The sequence below is a fragment of the Elgaria multicarinata genome, chromosome 1 (assembly GCF_023053635.1).
Source record: "Elgaria multicarinata webbii isolate HBS135686 ecotype San Diego chromosome 1, rElgMul1.1.pri, whole genome shotgun sequence".
Classification (NCBI taxonomy): Eukaryota; Metazoa; Chordata; class Lepidosauria; order Squamata; family Anguidae; genus Elgaria; species Elgaria multicarinata.
The window spans coordinates 25571829-25595449 of NC_086171.1; the positions used below are offsets into that span (position 1 = coordinate 25571829).

The following is a 23621-nucleotide window of genomic DNA, read 5'->3' on the forward strand; positions in this document are numbered from 1 at the left end:
GCAGAGTTGGAAGGGGCCTACAAGGCCATCGAGTCCAACCCCCTGCTCAGTGCAGGAATCCACCCTAAAGCATCCCTGACAGATGGTTGTCCAGCTGCCTCTTGAATGCCTCTAGTGTGGGAGAGCCCACAACCTCCCTAGGTATCCCCATCTTGATCCAATCTGCATTATATTTAAGCCTTCAGTACAATGTACACTGACTTCAATCCAATGTAAACTTACATTACTTAAACATAATGAAACTTATTTACTTTACATAGGAGTGGGCTGCATGCAATGTAGTTCTTAGGAAATGATTGGGATTAAACAAATTATTTTTAAAACCAGGGTTCCTGTACATAATAGAGAGTGCTCTTTACTCAACTGTATAATAGTTTTTCATCATAAATCCATCCGCTGCTTTTGATGGCATGAAAATGATTTATACTAGAGGAACATTGAGACAACTTCCATTTGGCTTCGCCTCTCCCGGAACTGTCTACTGCAGTGACTTTTCAAGATGATTATTATGTGATATTATAATATAACAGTATGAAGGTGTTGGTACTTGATCTTTTGCTCCCTCTCCTGTTCTTTTTTTCCTTTTGTATCTTTTAAATTATCTTTTAAATTGTAAACAATGATTTTAAATCATCAGCTGTTTTGGAAGAAAGTCTGTATATACAAGTAATAAGTAAATAAATAAATGAAAAATTTAAAAAAAGTTTTTCTCTCCCTCTGATAATACCTATATCTATAGATAGATCTGTAGTTAGATAGATAGTAGATGATAGATCAATCGATCTGTAGATCTATAGATTGATATAGATAATAGAAAGACAGATCTAGAAATATTTTTCTGCAATTGCCCTCCACAATCGGAACAAAAATTGTTCTTGGGATTCTCCCTTGTTTCAAAAGAGGTATGCATTATGACATGGGGAACAGTTTGTGGGAGGAAGTGAACTTTAAAAAATATCACTGTTGTAATAGTTTAACCATTACAGCTTCCTCCCCCAAATCATTATACTTTTAGTTTGGGATGGATGCTGAGAATAATTTATAAAACCATGAATAATATGGAGAAAATGAATAGAGATATTTCTCTTCTCTCTCTCTCTCTCTGACTGGGTTCGGACGACACAATATTCAGTGGTTGATGAAATAGTCCATGGTAATCTAAATAGTCCACCGTTGACTATTGTGGTGCAAAACCTACCCCACAGTTGGTTATTTCAATAACCAACGCTGTGCTGATTTGTTTATCTGCACAGCTGTTGATTATTGTGTCAACTGTCAGGCTCCATGGGTTATTTCTCCTGCTTGCAGAGTCGCGAGGCAAGGGTGGCAGAAACCCCTGCCACTCGTGCCCAGTGGGGCACTACAGACAGGGGAAATAATCTGTCCTGGGAAGCGCTTGGGGAGCTGTCAACCGTGCCGTCCATTGGTGGGATCCCACAATCTGTGGCTCCCCACGTGCTTCCTGGGACCGGCCCATTCATTTCGATGCCGAGGCCGGAGAGCTCTCTCCGGCCTCGGCATCAAAACAAATGGGGATGCGTGCACTGTACAGGGATATGGGGATGCACAGCACATGCATCCCCATTTGTTTCAAGGCTGAGCGCAGGGGGAGAACTGACGCCGACAGCTCCCTCTGCTGGCCTGCCTGGCGTCCTGTTCCATTTGTTTTGACACCAAGGCCGAGGACACAGCTCTCTCCAACCTCGGCATTGAAACGTAGGGACAAGGAGCCAGCAATGCGGCATGTGTCCCCCCGCAGCTGCCGCAGCCCAAACCTGCAGCTGTAGAGGGACACGAGCTGTGGACGCCACTGCAGCAACAAGGAGGCAGGGGAGCTTTTCTCCCCCCTCTCCGCTCGTCCCCGTGGAATGGTGGCGCCCTGATACGGTAAGGGGGAACCAGTGTTGCCATTCAGTGGGGAGAGCGAAGGGGGGAAGAGAGGAATAGCCAACCCTGCCCTATTCTATGATTCTATGAAACATACTGAAGATGTCAGGGCAGGCCTAAGATATTTTACTGTCTGAACATATGATCCCCACCCCCTTCCACAAGCCAAGTTCCATAATATCTAAGGTTATTATTTTGGCCCTTGAGGCAGCAAATCCTGTAATCGTCTCTGGCTGGCAGTAAAAATACAACTATAATCAGTTAAATAACTCACAATTTGTGCCCCTGGCCCTCTTACGTTTCTTGGAGGGCTGTAGCAAGCCACCACCACCACCAATGGGCCATGCTGCTGCCTAGACAACAGAGGAGATACCAAGAGGGTGTCAGGATGTTTTTCAAGGAGAAGGACACTTGGCAGGGAAGCTGAAACTTGAGACAGACACCAGTGTTGAGCCAGTAGGGATGCCTAAAAGGCAGGTACTGAACCAGGAATTTACAAGCCTCCAAGGCAAAAGCATAGTTCCCCTAATGCAGCATGAATAAGCTGCCTGATTTTTGTATGAAAGGGAAGCCACACACTTGCACTGATCCAAAGCCTTTCAAGAGAGCCACCCACAGCAATCACAGACCAGTCCAATCTCTCCAAGATGGCTCAGCCTACTGCAGATGGGGAAAGGTTAGGCACCTTATTTATGTATGTATTTACAACATTTGTATGCCGTGCCACATCCAGACAGGTTCTGGAGCGGTGAATAATAAAAAATCCTATGGTAATAAAACCACCAAGCTGAGTTCCCCTCTTAGCGGGGAGCAGTGATTTGTGGAGGCACAATGGCTGGCAGGAAAAGGGGAAAGGCTGGTGAAGAGCAGTTGCACAGCTGCTATAGCATCATTATTTCGTTCTCAGACATGGACTGCTGAGTCAATCAGTGCTTTGATGGGGTGGGGCCAAAAAGGCGGACCCAGGAATGTGAGATCTCTCCTTCATTCTGCCTCCAGTTCAACATGAGACTCTCAAAGGCAGACCTCCCATGCAGCTCAAGGATCGCTGTTTCTGACTTCCCCACCCATGTACTTCCAGTAGTAAGGTGTCTTGCAGTGGCAGAAGTAGTCACCAGTTAATGGGGCTGGGAAGGAACTTTACCTATGTACCAATTGGCAAAGGCTGTGCAGGGTTTTTGCCTTCTCTGTTGCAAGATTAATTCCATTATAAATAAGTTGATTTGGACTATCAGTAAATTCTTTGTGGATGTTTCATTTGATAACATTTGTCATAACTTACGTAGGTGTGATAGGCATTGGGCTGGATCCATTGGCGAAAGGAAGCAGGATTAGGCTCCCTGGTCCCCCATAAGGGATCTCAGGGATGTGGCACCAAGACCAGAACAGCATGGGAGCTGTGAGCTGGCCATGTCTGGGGTGATGGAAAAGGGTCCACATTAGTGGTCCATGCCATGGTGTGCCCCTGGCCCTTCCAACCACCATGAGGTCCAGTGCCCCTGGCATGTGGACCAGGAAGGGGAATCGCTCAGCAGGTGGGCTGGCCAATTACAGGATCCAGGCCCTATGCCACTGCCAAGCTTGTTCAAGTGAGTCAATAAAGTTATGACCAATTTATTATCCCAGCTACACCTGTGTGTCTAATTTGGCCTTGTCCCTCTGCCAACTGGACCCAACTAAGCGCTGTAAACACAGTAACTATTTTTAAAAAGAAAGAAAGTCCTGATGAAACTAGGGTGACCATATGAAAAGGAGGACAGGGCTCCTATATCTTCAACAGTTGCATAGAAAAGGGAATTTCAGCAAGTGTCATTTGTATGCATGCAGCAGCTGGTGAAATGTCCCCTTCATCCCAACAGTTAAAGCTGCAGGAGCCCTGTCCTCTTTTGTATCTGCTCACTCCAGCTATACTATACAAAAAAGGGCAGTGCTCCTGTAGTTTTACCAATGACACCTGCTGATATTCCCTCTTCTCTACAACTGTAAAGATACAGGAGCCCTGTCGTACCAGAAGCAGCACAATGTTGGCATCTGCCCAACCTCCAAAGGCAGGGACCTCCATAGGAAGGGGGCCACCACACTGAAGGCTCTTCTCTGGCCATAGGTCCATGGGGAACCACCAGGAGCATGCCTTCTGATTAACTCAGTTACAGGGCAGGTTGGTAAGGGGAAAGATGCTCTCTCAGGTATCCTGGTCCCAAGTTGTTTAGGACTTTGTACACTAGTACCCAAGCATTAAACCTGACCAGGAAGCAAATAAGCAGCCAGCGCAGTTCCCTCAGCAAATGAGTTGCATGCTGAAAAAGGGGCAGCTCGTGACAACAGCCAAACCGCTGCGCTCTGCACTAGCTCCAGCCTCCAGAGCAGCCTTAAGAGCACATTGCAGGAATCCAGTCTTGAATTTTTAGTAATCGTCTTCAGCCTCCAGCAACTGTGGGAGTACCCCCAGACTATGAATTTGATCTTTCAGAGGGAGTGCAACCCCATCGAGAACAGGCGATGGGCCTATCTTCCGGACGAGAGAACCACTCACCCACAGGGCTTCCATCTTACCAGGATTCAGCTTCAGTTTATTGGCCCCTCATCCAGCCCGTTACTGATTCTAGGCACTGATCCAGGCCTTGCACAGCCTCACCTGATTCAGATGTCATAAGGAGATAGAGCTGTGCATCATCAGCATACTGATGGTATTTGGCTCAAGATCTAATAACTGCTGCCAGCCGCTTCATATAGATGTTAAACAACATTGGGGACAAGATGGTACCCTGTGGCCCTGCCTAGTGTGACCAGATACAAAAGAGGGCAGGGCTCCTGCAGCTTTAACTGTTGTGACAAAGAAGGAATTTCACCAGGTGCTGCATGCATACAAATGACTAGCGCTGTGCAAGCCTCAAGCTTTGGATTCGGAAATCCAAAATCATGGCAGATCCGCCATTTTCTTACACAGCCCTAGAGCTTTGTCACACCAGCGGTCCACTGTGCAATCACTGCGAATTGCTTGCAAAGGACTCCGAAGTTTTCCAGCTTATAATCTGCTTTTATTGTGAAGTACTCCCATGCATCCTGCTTTAATTGTGCTATAAAAGCAAAAGACTCGCCGTATTTTGATACTAGTTTTTGAGCGTATCATCCGAGCGGCCACTGGGGTCACAGGAGCAGGATTTGACGAAAAATTAAACAAATGCTTACATCTGCATAAGTTTAAAGATAAAGACATTAAAATTGGCACAGTAATAGATATTAAGGAGAGCTTTAAGCATACCAAATTTGAATCGGATTGAGCCATCCGTTTATTTTCTATGATTTTTTTTACATTTCTCCCATAAAACCCATTTCCTGGTATGCAAAGGATCTAGCCGCCCGATAGCAACAACAACAACAACAACGCCGACAGATTAGCGCTGTAGGGATAATTCGAGGGAAACAGGTACGTGGGATGAAGCTCCTAGTCTCCATTGACCTTGGAGGGGTCCACATGACTTCTGTAGGTGCCCTACAGCTGCTTCCTTCACATGGACCAGGCAGCTACTTCTTCTATTCCCTCTGCTCCTGGGACCTGCTAAATACAGCCCTCCCAGGCACTGGATTCTGGGAGTTGTAGGCTGTGTGGGGGGCCTAGGGCTGTGCAAGAAAATGGCAGATCCGCCGTGAAATAGCCTCTGTGATTCGGATTTCTGAATCTGAGGCCCAAGGCTTGCACAGCTCTACAAATGACAGCTTCTGAAATTCCATTTTCTATACAACTGTTAAAGGTACAGAAGCCCTGACCTCCTTTTTATAGGGTCACCCTAAACTAACCAAAAGTGCAGAGCAGGAGGTGCGAGGTCCTCCCACTCTGCATTGTAAACCTCCAATGTCATATATCCAAATTGGAGGCTTACAAGTACCCAGGGCAGATCCCATAGGGTTGTGCCCTTAAGTGCAAGATTGGGGAGGCATTTGTCAGGGAAGTGGACATTTGTTATTTTGTTCAAATCATGTATTTAGATATTGAGCTGCCATGTAGTTCTGAAGAAATGAGTCACGCTAACAAGGGATTATACACAGCAATTCTACAGAACTGCTTCTAGAAAACATTTATTGACTCAACACTTGGCAGAGTGTCTGTGGTTTTGCTTCTACAAAGGGACACATTCTTGACAGGTTGACCTCTTAATTATTAATTTTTTCTTGCTTGTTTCACTCTCAGCATTTTTCTGGGAAGGATTTACCACAGGGAAATTTCTCTTTTGTTTTGATTTCTGTGTGATGTGCAAACACATGAAAGATAGCCCTGATATAACTTTCTTTTATTAGAATCAAATCTTTTCTGGAAGTGGTAATGTGAGGAAGAAACACAGTCCCTCACCCTTTCACTACCCACTCTACTGCCTCCTCCACCTGGTGGAGTTCAAAGCACACCCTTCCTTTGAAACCCATGGGCAAAAAACAGTGTGTGTGTGTGTGTGTGTGTGTGTGTGTGTGTGTGTGTGTGTGTGTGTGTGTGTGAGAGAGAGAGAGAGAGAGAGAGAGAGAGAGAGAGAGAGAGAGAGAGAGAGAGAGAGATTGATTCGTATGTGGTAGCGAAACTGCATCCAACTCTATCCTCTAGCCCCTGCAGTTTCTCACTTTCAGATTTTTTCTTCCTGAAGCTTGTGTTAAATGTATGAGTCCAATTTACCAAGACATATTAGACGGACAGTTTTCTAATATAAATAATTATGAAGCTATGCTTAACCTCTCTCTGGAGGTTCTTTTCCAATCAGGGTCTGTGAGTACACATATACTAAAATCAAGACTGGGGAACATTTATTACTTTGGGAAAATATGCAGACAAAAACTGGTTTTGGTGTTCTTCGTCGTGTGTGGGTGTGGGTGTGCATGAACAGTTCCCAACCAAGATCACACGTGGCTCTTGGAGCTGAAAAGGTTGGGGCTACTATGCCTGCAAATTTCATCCAATTCTGATGGACATTAAAAAGTTATAACTGTTGATTTCTCATGATAGTCAATAATGAGAGACCATTTCCAAATGGAGATTCAGATTTGGCCTCAAATTGGTTGGGCAACTTCAGAATTGGTTCGAGCAAATCAGGATCTGAACTGAACCTTGTGATTTTTGCATGCCCCTAGCTTGTACTAGAGAATTATCATGATTAAACTTTTCAGTATGAAAATATGATTTTCACAATCCTCCAAACTGTGCATCAACATCTCCCAGCTAATCTTATTTATTTATTTATTTATTTATTTATTTATTTATTTATTTATTATATTCATATACCACCCAACAGCCAAAGCTCTCTGGGCGGTTTATAACAGTTAAAAACAGTAAACATTAAAAAAGTATACAAAATTTTAAAAACCATCAGAAACACCTGTTTGCTGATCTGATTGGTGACATTTCCCCCCCCCCCCATGGGTAATGTTCTGCCTAGAAACTGTGGCCTTAGCTAGCCCTACCTCATAGTCCGCGATGGAGGACGGAAGATCTCACGTTGTGATTAATGTGAGATCCCTCCTCTGTTTACACGTGAGGCGTGACGACCTCAGGAGGAGAGGTGTCGCACCCACCATTTTTTTAAAAAAAGATGAAGGAGCGCATGAATGCTCGTGCGCTAAAGGTAAGGTTTTTAAAAATTACTTTTCCTGCTTCCCCCCACCCTAGCCCCGATGGGTGCAGCGCTCCTGAGGAGCACTGCACCGCGTGCACGGCTCCATGCAAGGAATCGCACGGAACCAGGTCAAACTGCAGCAACAGGCCACACGTTTCGCGGTCTCGGGCTCAGCCCGGGACCGCGGAAAAAGCGGGCCCAAAGGGGAGGGCGAGATTCTGGGGGAAGGGAGGGATCATTCCTCCATGATCCCGGGATCCTCTGTGCATCATGTGGAAGCACAGGGATGATCCCAGGGTTCGCCCCAGGATTTCGCCTGGTCTAGCTAAGGCCTGTGTTGCAGTTTTCCTCCCTTGAGATGCTGCAGCCATATGCAGAGTCCCACCTCATCCACAACAGGTTACATCCACACTCTAAAGTAGTAACTATGGGTTACATCCACACTCCATGGCTGTTATACCTGTATTGCTGGGAGGGAGAGAGAGTAGTGGATGATTTCATTGCAGCGTAGTTCAGAGTGGTTATCTAGGAGGTTCATCAGCTGAGCATTTTATCACACTGTCGTTACTGCCCACTTATGGGTGTACACGCGTCCCTTAGATGACGCCTGCCTCCCAGTGCCTCCTGCTCCTTCTGCTTGTGATTCCATTGCAAAATAGACCCCTTTTAATCCAACTTTTTTTAAAAAATGGAATGTGTCACAATCTCCTGCTGTGTGCAGGAAAAACGGAGCTATACAAACGGCGCCTGAATGGGCCACATGGCTTTTGTTTACTTCCTCTTTCCCCTCTGGGTAGGAAGAGGAAGTAATGAGGGACAAAGGGGGGTGGGGGTGGGGAGAAGCGACGGTAAGGGAACGCTATTTCCCTCCATGTGATGATGCTCCCCCACTCTAAAGTAGTCCATGGCTGTTATACCCACATTGCTGGGAGTGGGAGAGAGTAGTGGATGATTTCATTGCAGCGTAGTCCAGAGTGGTTATCTAGTTTGCCAGTGGTTTGGGGGAGGGGGTTGTGGAGAGGTGGTGAATGCAGTTGGGGGAGGACTGTGAAGTATTTAATCAAAAGAAGGGTACTTTCTTTCATTAAATGCCTTCTTTTTATTTATTTATTTATTTATTTATTTAAGGATTTTTATGCCGCCATTCAGCCAAAAAAGGCTCTCACGGCGGCTTACAAAAGTATTTCTTGACAGTCCCTGCCCACAGGCTTACAATCTAAAAGACATGACACAAAAGGAAAGGGGATTGGGAGGGAGGAGGAGGAGGAGGGGGGAAAGGAAAGCAAATTCAGGCACTACAATCTTAGTTGGAAAGTTCAGCAGTTACAGGTGACAGCAGGAGGGAGGGGGCTCTCAGCTGGAGCTGGACCCAGGCATGGTGGAGAGGTGCCTGGCTGCTGCTTCCTCCCTCACTGGTGGCCTCTGCAGAGACAGTTGGTAGCAGGAGGGAGGGGGCTCTCAGTGAGCTGGACCCAGGCACGGTGGAGAGGTGCCTGGCTGCTGCTTCCTCCCTCACTGGTGGCCTCTGCAGCAACAGTTGGTAGCAGGAGGGAGGGGGCTCTGAGCTGGAGCTGGACCCAGGCATGGTGGAGAGGTGCCTGGCTGCTGCTTCCTCCCTCACTGGTGGCCTCTGTAGAGACAGTTGGTAGCAGGAGGGAGGGGGCTCTCAGCTGGAGCTGGACCCAGGCATGGTGGAGAGGTGCCTGGCTGCTGCTTCCTCCCTCACTGGTGGCCTCTGCAGAGACAGTTGGTAGCAGGAGGGAGGGGGCTCTCAGCTGGAGCTGGACCCAGGCATGGTGGAGAGGTGCCTGGCTGCTGCTTCCTCCCTCACTGGTGGCCTCTGCAGAGACAGATGGTAGCAGGAGGGAGGGGGCTCTTAGCTGGAGCTGGATCCAGGCATGGTGGAGAGGTGCCTGGCTGCTGCTTCCTCCCTCACTGGTGGCCTCTGAATTTAATTTCCTTCTGACCTCATTGTTTACAATTCCCCGCCACCATATGCACTGAATATAATCCTGAAAAAATCCATAAAGCTCCATGTATTTGATGAAGTGGGCTGTAGTCCACGAAAGCTTATGGCAAAATAGATTTTAGTCTTTAAGATGCCACAAGACATATTATGTTTTGCCTTTCATTCAGAAAGTAAAGAGCTCCCCATTTTTAGAGCCCCTTCAGATGGGGTGGGTGGGGAATCACGTTCCCTTACCGTTGGCTCTGAAGCTGCATCTGTTCCGCTTCTGCAATGAACTGCAATTACACGGAGGAAGAGAGCAGGAAGAGAAGCACCTACATGACCCATTCAGTTTAGGGGGACAGTGCCCTCTAGTGGGCATTTTATAGCGAAACCTCCCCTGCACATGGCAGGAGAGAGCAACAAATAACATTATAGCTCAGAAGAATCACGTTTAATGAAGATTATTTTATATCGCAAAAATGGCAGAAGGAGCGGGAGATGAGCTAGAGACACGTAGGAGGAACACAGTCTTGTCAAAATGACCCACGAAGATCCATGAGTGGCCAGTCATGAGCGTGCTTTAAAATGCTCATCTGAAGAAACTCTTAGCCTCACAAACCTGTTAGGTTAGTTAGGCTGAGAGTTAGTCGCTGGCCCAGATCATCTAGTGAGAAATTGGAGGCATTTGCTGGTCTTCTTCAAGCAGCAAAATGTCCTGGACCAGCAGTGGCTGTGTACACATGTGTGTCCTGTTTGGCTGTTGTGTCTGACTGAGTCAGTGGGTCAGTCTATGTTTTCTTGAATGTGCTTGTATATGACTATGAGAGAGCGTGTCTGCTTGTGTTTTTTTTTCTGTGTCTGTATGCTGTAAAAGGGGAAGCTTGTGTTTGTATTTAAGTTCTCTACCATAGAACAGATATTCGTTTTTTGCTTCCAGGAAAGCATGGAATATGATTTTCATGAAGATATGCAGTGAAAAATGTTGCGGTATTGTTTTTGTACATTGTTCACTCTTTGTGTGTGTGCAGATACGCACACACACAAATTTCATGTGTGAATTCAGACTACAGATGGCTAGCACCAGGGCCCATCATGACTTTCATCAGGCCCCAAGGATATCTCCATAGAATATTATCCTTAATAATTAGAGTGACTGGCCCTATGAAAAGGAGGACAGGGCTCCTGTGGCTTTAACAGTTATACAGAAAAGGGAATTTCATCAGGTGTTATTTGTATGCATGCAGCACCTGGTGAAATTCCCTCTTCAATACAACAGTTAAAAGCTGCAGGAACCCTGCCCTCCTGAGCAGATACAGAAGAGGGCAGGGCTCCTGCAGCTTTTAACTGTTGTGACAAAGAGGGAATTTCACCAGGTGCTGCATGCATACAAATGACACTTGATGAAATTCCCTTTTCTATACAACTGTTAAAGATACAGGAGCCCTGTCCTCCTTTTCATAGGGTCACCCTAATGAGTCATTAACAATGGCAGCATCGTGATTTTGTATGGTCATGAGAATGCTCCAGATGTGCCCCACTGGGCACTCATGATCTTAGTCACTTGATTCTCTGTGGAATGGGAGCTGTTGCTGGAGATGGAGAATATGGGTCCAAAGGAGTGCTTTTGTGTGGCTACGTGATGGCCCCACCGCCTTTTGAACATACAATCTTAAAGTTCATGTGCCTCAGTTTCCCCTTTCTGTTATATGGGTTCCCAGATGTTGGAGATTTATAACACTGCACAGCCACTGGTGCCACCCCCTTGACTCCGCCTCCAGTGACAACTCCCCCTCCCCCAACCTTCCACTCAGATTGGCTAACGGCCACCACTGCTGTTCCCAGAGACATAGCACTTCTTTCTGAGTAGAGCTTACAGCAAGACTTTAATTTTCTTTCCGTTCTTCTCCTTCCAGTGTTCTGTCTGTCAGCAAGGGCCATTTGTCACCTATCTAGATAAATATTTTCTGTTCTTCAGAAAAGTATTTTTAAAAAACAAAACCTGGTGTAATGTAAATCTTGTTTCATGAAGTGCTGTGGCATGTAGAAGCCTAGCAGGCAAAGTTCCATCCCTGAGAAGCATAGACAAGGTGGAATGGGATATGGGCTAAAACCAATCAAGATCCTCCCCTCACCTGCTTCCCATGAGCTCCATCACGCCAGCGTTTTATCACACTGTCATCCTGCCTTGTTTACTGATTTGCCCTGTGACCCTCACATGACATCATCCCTGTCCTGTAGTCATCTTGCCTATTCCCCTCCATTTTCTGTGTTTTTCTAAGGCGGGGAAAGTGCGGCATTTTTTTCTCCATGTGGAATAGAACCGCCCTTCCGTTTCTGTGCATTGCTGTCCTCGCACTATGTCGTATAACCTCCCTTCTTGGGGTGTCTGTGTTGAAAGAGGCTGATGAAAGAGGTGTGCGTGCTGAGTTGCTCAAATGACCAGGCTTATGCTGAGTCGCTCGAACGTACTTCCACTGCTCCAACCCAACTCTCATTGCTCTTTCTCCCCCTCAAAAGGCAGAAATGGGGCCTAATCGATCAAACACTAAATTGTTAAAACAGTAGACAACAAAACCAGAGTGAGAGTGGGGGGTGGGGAAGATGCCCACGTCTATCAACCACAAGACCCAATGAACTGGAGGGGGAAGGAAAAGGGGTGGGGTGGGGCAAGAACAGTGATGATACCAGAAAATGTGAGCCAGCGCAGATGAAAAGGTAAACAAGGTGAAATAGTGCAAGAACGCACACACGTAAAAATGATCAGCACTTGATGCGCTAATGAAACGGAGGTGGAAATTGTGGATATATATCAGGAATAAAAAGTTGGTATGATGGAGCTCCATGTTTACATGTTTCCCCCACATCACTATTGGTGCTCAGGCTCCTATTTATTTATTTATTTATTTATTTATTTATTTATTTATTTATTTAATTTTTATACCGCCCAATAGCTGAAGCTCTCTGGGCGGTTCACAAAAATTAAAACCACAAAGAGCATAATAAAACAACCAACAATCTAAAAACACAAATACAAAACACAATATAAAAAGCACAACCAGGATAAAACCACACGATAGAAATTGATATAGGTTAAAATACAGAATTAAAACAGCAAAGTTTAAATTTAAGTTAAAATTAAGTGTTAAAATACTGAGAGAATAAAAAAGTCTTCAGCTGGTGACGAAAGCAGTACAGTGTAGGCGCCAGGCAAACCTCTCTGGGGAGCTCATTCCACAGCTGGAGTGCCACAGCAGAGAAAGCCCTCCTCCTAGTAGCCACCTGCCTCACTTCCTGTGGCAGGGGCTCACGGAGAAGGGCCCCTGTGGATGATCTTGGCAGGTACATATGGGAGGAGGCATTCCTTCAAATAACCTGGCCCCAAGCAGTTTAGGGCTTTGAATGTTAGTACCAGCACTTTCCTACTGAAACAAAGACTTGTGTAAGTTTTCTCTGAGTTACAAAAGCTCAAAAAGTAGCACTAACAGCACTCAAAAAAGAAGGAAATATTTTTGTTCTTGGAGACCAGCTCCTGAAGGAGGAGGCAATTCCTCCGAAATGCTTAGAGCATAATAAATAATAATTTTTGTCCTGAGCACTGGAGTTTGCCTCCTCCTTTTCCACTCAGAATAGACATAGTATCACAGGAATTAACTTAAAAATATTTATTTGAGTATAAAACAGTGGAGGCATAGAGCCTCTTGATTACAATCAGCCATCTTAACAGAAACAGCCAATAACAATAAGGGATTCTTCTTTCCACACCACAATTAAGTATCAGTTGGCCCCTCCTATGAATATTAACTCTTCATTCTCTAGAATGTTTCATACCCTTTACAACAGACCTTTGCAAGTATTAGCACTGGTTCAATATTGATACAATACACCTGCAGTATTTCCAGTTTACAGAATGATTCTGAAATACACCATTAGCTGGATACATCTATGTACATGAATAAATACGGCCCTCTATATTCAGAAAGGCTTGCACAAGATTCAGAAAGGCTTACTTCCAAGTAAGCCTGCACAAGATTTCCTTCCCTATCCCCTCTTCATCAATAATTTGTCAAGAAGAGCGATTCCCTCAGTCTCCAAAATCACCTCACACTTTTCTCAGTTGAGTTTCCTACTAACGCATCAGAATGCTGACAAGAGTCCTGGGCATGTTTGAGTTATATGAAAAGGAGATTACATTGACTTGATCGGCTACTGAACACTTAATTAAAACATGAGCTAATCACATTGAAATTAGCCATGTCAACTCTTTTTTTTTACCTTCATGAGCCACTGCAGTGATATGGGGGGACGGTGAGGAGAGATTCAGAGGAGAAGGGGGCAAAGAAAGAGACAGATTTTTAAAAGGACGGGGCCTGAAGAAAAAACTGGGAAGAGGCAGAAAAGAGAGGTCCTGAGGAAAAGCAGGAAAGAAAAGGCAGCAGCAGCAGCAGCAGCATTCTGCCTTACCACTCAGCAGTGGCTCCACTACCAACTACTGAAGGCTAGGCCCTTTCTACACCTAAGAGTGTAGAGGGAGGAAGTGGGGAGGATTGCAGACTTACCTGCTTCTGCGATCCTCTCTGGGCATCCAAATGGAAGTGCGACGTCCAGGACGGAAAGAGGATTGTCGCACCCACCATTATTATTTTTAAAAGTCCGGAGCCGGGTGCACAATTGCGCTCCAGTGAAATGTAAGTTGTTGTTTTTAAAAGCCCTGACCCCACACACACCCTCGATGACTCCCCCCGGCCTGGCTCCTTCCCTCTGCTGACCCCCGCTAATCCTGTGCGCCTTTAATTCAAAGTCGTGTCATGACTAAACACCTTGTTACGAATAGCAAAGTCTCCTGAGAAGTAAGCTTCTGAGAAGTAAGCAGTGAGTTCAATGGGACTTCCTTTCAGGTTAGTGAGTACAGAATTGCACCCTCTTATCTGGGAGTACATCCCATTGATGTTATTGGGGGTTACTTCTCAGAAGACACATAAGATTAAAAGGTAATTTTGTTAAAGCAGAATGGTTTTGAACTGGTACCTGAACAAATGCACAAGATGTTACAGACCAAATGTGTACTGTTTTTGGAGTATTCTTGAATAGCAGGTTACAAATAGGCATTCTATATCCAAGAACATGCATACTCTGCAAAGCAAGAGGTACAGCACATAATATAGGACATTTAAATTACTAATCCTTCTGACTAATATACTACATAGTGATTAAAGGAAGATTTTATGGGCAATCTGGGTTTTTTTGAGATGGAGATAGCTGTGGTTTTTCTCTATATACAGGAGGCAGTTTTATAATATTTCCTTCAACAACGATTGAGTTTTCATAGCATTGGCCATTCATTTGGTCCTGTGTGATTGCCTGCCTGCCACAAAAGCCAAAGAATGTTAAAAACACAGGAATAAAAATGAGACCATGAGCAGCTCCAAACATGATGACCAGAAACATTATCTTAAAAAAGGTTCTGAAGATGTACGAAGCTGCTACAGACAGCACAGCCACACCCAATATAGTGGAAACAGCTCCCTGCAAAACAGGGTAACCAAGATGGTATAGAGCATCCACTGCCTTCTCATTCACTTTGGGTTTCTTGCTGGAAACAAAAGCGTAAGAAATGTGAGCAGAGAAGTCTACTGAAAACCCTATGCAAATAACAAGGTTGATCATGGATATGGAGTCAAGATTGATGTCCCAGTAGGTCATGAAACCAGTCACACCGACAATAACAGATGCAATAGCAAAAGTTACCCACAAAGAGCAGAGAAGATTGGGAATGAGCAGCAAGGAAATAACCAACATGGCTCCACTAGCAATCACAACATTTTGAATAGTATTCTGAGTTATAACAAGATACTGATCAAAATATATAAAACCTGGATGATAAACGATTAGTGGGATTTTACAGTTTTCAGCAAGGCCTCTCAACTGGTTTAAGAGAATTCCTTCATCCACTGCACTAGTAACATTGACTGTCTGTATGAAAAACCGTGAGGCTAATATTTCCATAGCACTAATATTAATATCCCACTTAGATGCTGGATTTACTGTAAACAGGATACGTAAATTGTCAATGAAATCCTTGTGGTTATCAATATTTAGAAACAAGTCTTTAGAAAGCTTTTGATAAACCCTCAGCCATGAATCTGAGTGATTTTTGTCCACATAGGAAGAGTTTTCTAATGACTCCATGCAGTTCTCAAGTTCTGCACGGACAGATGAATTCCAATAAGCTACGGGTTCTGTAACGACGACCATAACCCTTGGACCATACTCGGAAAAATATTCACGTTCCCAAACATAATACTGAATCACATAAGAATTATCTGTAGCTAGATTTCGAAGATCGATTCCTTGTTTAAGCTGAATACACCCATAAATGCTACTGCCCAGGTATGTAAGATACAGGACCACCACTATCAACTTGGTCCAGCTATGCATAAGGAAAGGACCATAATACTTTCTAAAGAATCCATTCATGGGATGTTCAGTCTCAGCTCCAGTGGACTCATCATATGATCCTCCTACACAGCACATGTTATACATATGGTCCTGAGGATCCTGAGGCTCATTTTTCACTTTCATGAAGGTAAGCCAATGTCTGTTGCTTTCTTCTCTTCGACCATTTAGAGCAAGAACAGCTCCAAAGAATGTCAGGTTGTATATGTAGCAGAAGACAAAGGCTGTTCCTGTATAGATGCAAAATGACTGAACTGATGGGAAGGAAGTTGCAATTCCAATGTAGAAGGCTAAAACATCAGTAAGAGTTGTGATAGTTACTGACACGGCCGCCTCTGCATAGGTGTCAGCCATCCGATCTTTGACTCTGTCCTTCACTTTAGTATGTTGCCAGCAGGACACCATGATGAACATGTCATCAACACCAACTCCTGTAGCAGATAAAAAATGTAAGACAATGTGCTATATGAGAAAGGGAATATATCTGAGGAAGTGGACAGTGTCCATAAAAACTTATGCCACAATAAAATTGTTAGTTTTTAACATGTCTCAAGGCTCTTCTTTATTTTTGTTAGAACAGATTAACGTTGCTACCCTCTGGAAACTGATACAGAAAAGCTTTATAATTAATAATACAATAATAATAATAATAATAATAATAATAATAATAATAATAATAATAATAATACAAAAATAATACAAAAGCTTTGTAATTAATAATATTCATCTTTGGAATAGAAACAAATGAGCAAAGTTAGGCTGTCTGCACACAAAATATTTTTCTCTTCCTAGTTTTTCAAAGTATCAGAGACCAAAGAACAGAGAGCCAAACCAAATCTGAACCTGTATCTTTTGTTCACACTGGATCAGAGCCTGATCAATTATTTATTTTTTGCCTCTAAACAAGGACATTTAAGACCATATAGAATAAAACATTTAACTATCGTGATGGTGTATTTCAGTGCCCCCTGCCAGAACTAATCATGTTCATAAAACCAGCATTTTCATAAAGCCAGTATGAAAGGGATGTTTATACATTTTGCTTTTGCCCAGATTTCCGTATTCTGTCGTCTTTAATGGCTATGAAGCATCCAGTAGAATTAAGGTTGAAGTCTCTCTTCAACCTTGCAGTCTCTGAAGATAAACAATATTTCTCCATCGCACTGCAGTGTTCGGCCAAACCAAAAGGAGGTGCATAACTTTAGTTTGAAAGTAAGAAAATAAATGAACCATTCTTGACATTTTTCTGGATCTAGAAGCAGACAACATCTGTTACAGGACAATGTACTCTCTGGTCAGGATCCAAATAACCATGAAATAAATTCCCTGATTGCAAGGGAGCTTTATACTTGTTCTCTCAAATACCAACATCCATGCTACTACATGGTAAATTGCATTCCACAATTATTTGCAAAATGGCATTGAAGGCAGGTGGGGTGGGGTTTTGCTACCAAAAGAAAGAAAGAAAAATGCTAGGCTAGCATAGAGATGTGAAGTCCTGGGGAAAAAAAACCTGGGAAATTTGGGGAAAAAACCATTTCCCCCTGTTTTTCCCTGAAGCCTTTTTTGGTTTCCCCCTGCAAAATTGGAAAAAAGGTGTGTGTGGGGGGGAATGAAGAAAAAATGGCTTATAGAATGTTTTATTTTAGCATGATGAATAAAATGTTTAAGACAAGGTGTTCATGTATTTACTTCTCCAAATGATTTCTAAAAACTATGTACAGTATCAGATTATTACAATTTCTGTGCACTGAAGACAAGCTAGTCCTAGGTTGCAAACTGAGACTACAACTCTCAAATGAAAAAGCAAGATGCATTCCTGCCTCTAGGGGGCACTGCCATTAAAGCAGAGACTGAATCTTATAGTGATAGCTATAGCTCAGAAAATGAATCTGATGATATTTCATGCATATTCATTGAATCTTAGTCCCCCCTTTTTCTCAGTTCTTTGTATGGGAATAGGTTCTTTATGACTGCTTGACACTGGAGGACTAGCAGAGACATAAATAATGTTCTTTGTTACTAATGTTGATGGTTTCTTATGTTGTTGTTTTTTAATTGTTTTTTGCTTGCTCCTCATAAACTAGCAAAACCAAAGAGGTTCCTTACAGTTCAGGTGTTCCTTATAGTTCAGGAGCTTGTAGCTCCATTTGCTACCAAAAAAAGTAAGAATTTAAAAAAGTAATTTCAATTTGTAATGATTGCTTGAATTCACTTTACTTTTAACGTACCAAAAGTGATAATTTTATGCCAAACCAACTTTTACATAACTACATTTTATGTTCTTAAAGCAACAAAATGACTTTCAATCTGTAAAAAGTGCTAATATTCCTTTTCCCCCCTGAAAATTTCCATTTTTTTCTGGGGGAAAACAGGGCTTCAAAATTTCTGGAAATTTTACATATCTAGGCCAGCATAGGGCCTTTGCATAAGGCTTAATCAGATATTCAGATTGCAAGCTATGGCTACAGCTGCAGAACAATTCTAGATTGTATGAAGCAGAAGATCAATATCACCCTTAATCTGTGGATCCATCTCCTGTGTAGGTTACGACTCTTAGCCTAACTGCTTTCAAATTCTGGATCCTATCTATAAACTTCAGTTAATTAAAGCAGTTAGAGGTAGATCCTCACATTGTTCTTTGGGATATATAACAGAGCTCACATCCTTTCACTCTGAATTCCACTCCTGCAATACTTCTCAACAATTCCATTTCAACAAACTATTTTTGGAGGGGTGGCTTTTTAGTTGTTGCTATAGTCCACCTTTACCAGTCCTCCAGATCTATCTCCAGCCCACCCCTGATTCAGACATACCCATGGTAGGCCCAACGAATAAGCACAGAAAAAAAGCATGGAAAATGTGCATGTTTGCAAACTTACCAAGTATAAGAAATGGTGCATTTGTGACTGTGATAACAAATGGCACCCCGCAGAAGAGCAACAATCCAAAGCTGCTGAGCACGGATAAACCTGATGACAACACTCCAAATGTTGCAATCCACAACTTTGTCCGCACACAGTCAAATCTATAAAACAGGTTGAATCAAGGTTTCATTTTGTGTGTTATATGGAACAAAATTATGTATGGTATGAAGAATGTGGACAAGGAGACATTTTTCTCCCTCTCTCAAAATACTAGAACCTGGGGTCTATCCTATGAAACTGATTGGTGGGAGATCCAGGACAAATAAAAGGAAGTACTTCTTCACACAGCACATAGTTAAATTATGGAACTCACTACTAAAAGATGTAGTGATGGCCACCAATCTGAATGGCTTCAAAAGGGGGTTGGATAAATTCCTGGAGGCAAAGGCTATCAATGACTACTAGCCCTGATGGTTGTGCGCTATCTGCAGTATTTGAGGCAGTAAGCCTGTGTGCACCAGTTGCTGGGGAACATGGGTGGGAGGGTGCTGTTGCACTATGTCCTGCTTGTTCATCCCTGGCCGATGGCTGGTTGGCCACTGTGTGAACAGAGTGCTGGACTAGATGGACCCTTGGTCTGATCCAGCATGTCACGTCTTATGTTCTAAAACTATAACAAGAAAAAGCAGTTGTTGCATTTGAAAGACATTCTCCATAACCACGAGAATTAGAAATGTCATTATTTTTAGAGAAGAAAGCTCTTGGGCTACATATGTGCCTTGCACTTATACTTTGGACCATGATTCATTTCAGTGTTTTATTCTGCTGCTCGTTTTAATTTAGTTTTATTTGCTGCTAGTTTTAACTTAGTTTTATTTTGCACTGTTTTCATTTCTTATTTTAATGCCTGTATTTTATGTTTTTAATGTGTTGTACACTGTCGAGTGAACTTCATTATTGGGCACTTTAAAAGTACAATACATGGGACTGTGGCTTGTTTACTGTCTCTTGCGTATTTTGACCTCCCTGAATAGCCTACCAATCTCTATAAGATTATACTATTTACTTTGGTGAAAAAAACTCAGGTTTGGGAGAGGGCAATCTTGCCCTCAGATGAGCCCATACTTGTCTGAACTAAGAACCGAGCTAGATTTGTTGTCAGAGATATAGTTAGTCCTTACTCTTTTACATATAATTACATTTCGAATGAGTACAAATCTTTTTAGGATTAGGACTGGTATGTGTTTTAGTAAACAATTAATAACTACATAATATGCCTGAAACATTTCCTTTGTCTATGTATTCTTTGCTCTTTAAAAAAAATGACATTTCAATCATTTTCTATTTTTTTTTTGATACAGCTAGAATACTTTCGTGAAGTATTAATTTGGACTAACAGAAATGTAATTAAGGTTTTCCTTTTGCAGATTTGTTAACTAGTGAGAAACACAATGATCACCTAATAAACTAATTATCCCCCCATGTGCCACCAAGAATTAAGGGGGGAAAAGTTACCTTGAACATGATGTTATTGAAAAAAATATAGTTAAAAAATATGTGATGGAAAACAAAGGGATCACTCCCTTGGCATTTTTTTCGAACTCCTCCTGTCTGGACACTGAAGTAAAATAAGCCACCTGCAAGGATCAGGGAAAAGAAAGAGGACAACATATTAAATAATTTTCTCTCCTAATACACATCTAGCAGTGCAATCCCACGAATGTCTACTATGAAGTAAATCTCATATGCCTATGGGCAAGTATGGTTTCCCTATGGGCAAGTTCTGTCCTATGGATCCCTATGGGTAAATACTGTCTTATGGATCATTATGGGCAAGTATGGTTTTCCTATGGGCAACTTCTTTCCTATGAATCCCTATGGGCAAGTATGGTTTTCGTATGGGCAAGTACTGTCCTATGGATCCCTATGGGCAAGTGCTGTCCTATAGATCCCTATGGGCAAGTAATGTCCTATAGATCCCTATGTGCAAGTATGGTTTCCATATGAGCAAGTGCAGTGCTGTCCTATGGACCACATGGGCAAGCATTATCTCATGTCTATGGGCAAGTATGGTGTCCCTATGGGCAAGTACTATCATTTGTTATGTCCCGTTCATTTGAGCTGCATTTGTTCCCCTGCATAGGATTCCCAGAACAACACCTCTAAAGGAAATTTCCGGTTCTAATTCTGAAAACGTGCCATGTGCAAACCACGTTTAAAACTAAACAGCATTTTGAAAGCAGTTTCTGATTGAAGTCTGCAAATAGTTCTGGACCAGAGCTGTCTGTCCCAAGGACTTCCTGCAGCAATTCCATCTTTTTCTCTTTAATAGATTGTTTTAGGTAAAGTGTGTGTGAGTGTGGTGGTAGTGGGGGAGCCAGAAGAAGCGGTGGCAAAATACGGGAGCGTTACAAAGGGAAGAGGGTGTCTCCTGGATCCCCCATAAAATTCTGTGAACAAGACACCAGTTTTAAAATTTCTTCACTGGCTGCAAATTAGTTTCCAGGCGAAGTATAAAGTGTTGGTTATCACCTTGAAAGCCCTACATGGTTTGGGTCCAGGCTACCTGCGGAATCACTTTCTCCCGTACAATCCAGCCCGCACAGTCAGGTCCTCTGGGAAGGGTTTACTCCAGCCAACAAAAACAAGGCTGACAACTATTACCCAGAAGACCTTTTCTTCTGCCGCTCCCAGTTTGTGGAATGGCTCACTCGCTGGGAGAGATTCGTCAACTTAACAGTCTTCCAGAATTTAAGAAAGCCATAAAGACCGATCTCTTCCGGCAGGCCTACCAGTTGAATTTTAAGATGCCTTTTTTAAAATAATGTGCTGCTTTTAATAATGTATTAGTTTTAAATGTTTTAATTAGTTATATGTATTTTATGGTGTTTTTATTTGTGTTGTGCCCCACCTCGATCCAGAGGGAGGCGGGTAACAAAATTATTATTATTATTATTATTATTATTATTATTATTATTATTATTATTATTATTATTATTATTATTATTATTGCGTAATAAAATCCCCAGCTGAAGTTGCAGCCTCCCCCACCCCACTCCGCTTCTTCCATCTTTTCTCGTAGCGCTCGGGGCCCTCCGGCTGGTGGTCCAACCCACTTACCCGGACCGAAGTGAGGTTCAAGGACTCCAGCACGCCCGGGATGCGCTCCAGAAAGGCGTGCAGCCAGAGCGCGCTGGCCTCTCGTTGCGCCGCTTCATCCTCCTGCAAGAAATAGATGAGGCGCAGCGCTTTGGCTGCCCGGACGGGGCGCTTCGGCCCAGCTCCAGGCCCCAACGTGACGCCCCCTAGGAAGAAGCCCAGGAATTGGTGGTCCTGGAACTCTGGGAAAGTGACGGTAGGGAGCAGCGCCTCTATTTGTGCCGGGTCGCCCTTCACGGCGCTGAGGAGCGGATTGGGGCTGCTGCAATTGCCGCTGTTGCGTGCGCAAAGCCGGTCGTACGTGAGCTCGGTGCCGTTGGGCGGTGTGGCGTTGAGCCCCCGTACCGCCGCGTCCAGCGCCAGCAGCTCGGCGAAAGCCGCCCTGGTGAGGACCGAGCCGCTGTCTCCAGAGGCCACGGCTATGAAGGAAGCGAAGGCGCCCTCAGTGCTCAGCCTCTCCATAGAGAAGCGCTCGGCGTCGTCCGTCGGGAAATGCGTCTGGACGAAGCTCCGCTCCCTTTTGGCTGGACCCCCGAGTGGCGTGAACTGAACCTCGATGTCGTTGGCCTCACGGCTCGGGAGAAACATGAAGCCGGCGCCCAAGGCGCCCGAGAGCGCCAAGGGCAGCAGCAGGAAGGGCCACGGGTGGGCGCCCACGGAGGCGCCGAGGGCCCGGAGCGCGCGCGACAGGGGCCGCTCCACGCAGTCGGTGTGCCAGCTGCAGCCCGGCATCTCTCCCTGCCTGCGCGCGCGCTTTTGCTACCTGTTTGGAAAGGTTAGTTCAGGGCTGCTAAGTACAGGTATCAGGGAATCAGAACACTGAACTGTGTGACCATCTGTTGCTGCTACTTCATTAAATACCGGAAGAAAACAATGCTGCCCCCCCACCACCACCACACACCCCTGCATCGCCTCTTGGCTACGTGGTGATGTTAAGGAAACGAATGTATCCATCAAAACCACTCCCTTCCTGGAATACGATTACCTGTGGAACTTCCCTGTGATAAAGTTCCAAAGAGGGGGCATATTTATTCTACCACCTGTATATTGCGTCACATGTTGTGATCGCCTTGATGTGTAACCTAAGGCTGATATGACTTGGAATCTAACGTGAAGTTTGAGAAACTGATTGGCCCTTGATCCACCAGCGTTTTGTTTGAAGGATAAGGGTTTGTTTTGAACTGGTTATTTTTAGGGTTGCAATGTATCCTTGACTAAGCCTAAACTCCTGTGCATATTTGCCTGAGAGTAAGTGCCATTGAATACAGTGGTAATGTGTGCAAAACAGTAGCATACCTGGATAATAGGAACAGAGAGCAACTGAAGTGCTAGCAACCTATCATCTTTTGCCAATCATTGGTGTTGCAGGGGATGATGGGAGCAGTAAAACACATCCAAAAGACAGCAGGTTGAGGAAGGCTGGATAAGCCTGGTGGGTTCCATTTGGCTTACAAACCAACAGGTCATTTTCCGTGGTACATAAAAGAGAGATAGTTGTAGGCGTACAAAGATTGACACGTAACACTGGAGTCAAATTGCAATAGGTTTGAATCATTATGTAAGTTTCTATGGTTGCTGATTCTGAATTCTGCTCCCAAAACCTCAGTTGTGCATTTTTCTGCACTCGTCCCCTTGATCGGCTAACACGTTATTATCTGGCTGCAAGCTGACCTAAACAGATTGTATGGAGAGCAGTTGGACTGGTAGATC

General features: G+C 44.0%; 1 protein-coding gene across 1 annotated transcript; it reads right to left on the reverse strand.

The window, feature by feature from the left end:
* Positions 1 to 1477: 1477 nt before the first annotated feature.
* Positions 1478 to 22643, reverse strand: LOC134413429 (patched domain-containing protein 3). The gene is made up of 7 exons (XM_063147605.1): positions 21873 to 22643; positions 20268 to 20389; positions 18768 to 18913; positions 14710 to 16316; positions 9685 to 9725; positions 2186 to 2240; positions 1478 to 1879 (listed from the first exon to the last, which is right to left on the reverse strand). Exons 1-7 carry the CDS (start codon positions 22641 to 22643, stop codon positions 1478 to 1480), a joined length of 3144 nt encoding a protein of 1047 aa, XP_063003675.1.
* Positions 22644 to 23621: the final 978 nt, after the last annotated feature.

Bases quoted from the DNA above. Each gene is read 5' to 3' on its own strand.
- LOC134413429 (XM_063147605.1), bottom strand. From the start codon at position 22,643: ATGCCGGGCTGCAGCTGGCACACCGACTGCGTGGAGCGGCCCCTGTCG. The intron at 20,390-21,872 runs GTAAGTGGGTTG...TGATCCTTGCAG, and splicing joins TGAACCTCACTTCGGTCCGG to GTGGCTTATTTTACTTCAGT. The intron at 1,880-2,185 runs GTAAGAGGGCCA...TTACCGTATCAG, and splicing joins GCTACAGCCCTCCAAGAAAC to GGCGCCACCATTCCACGGGG.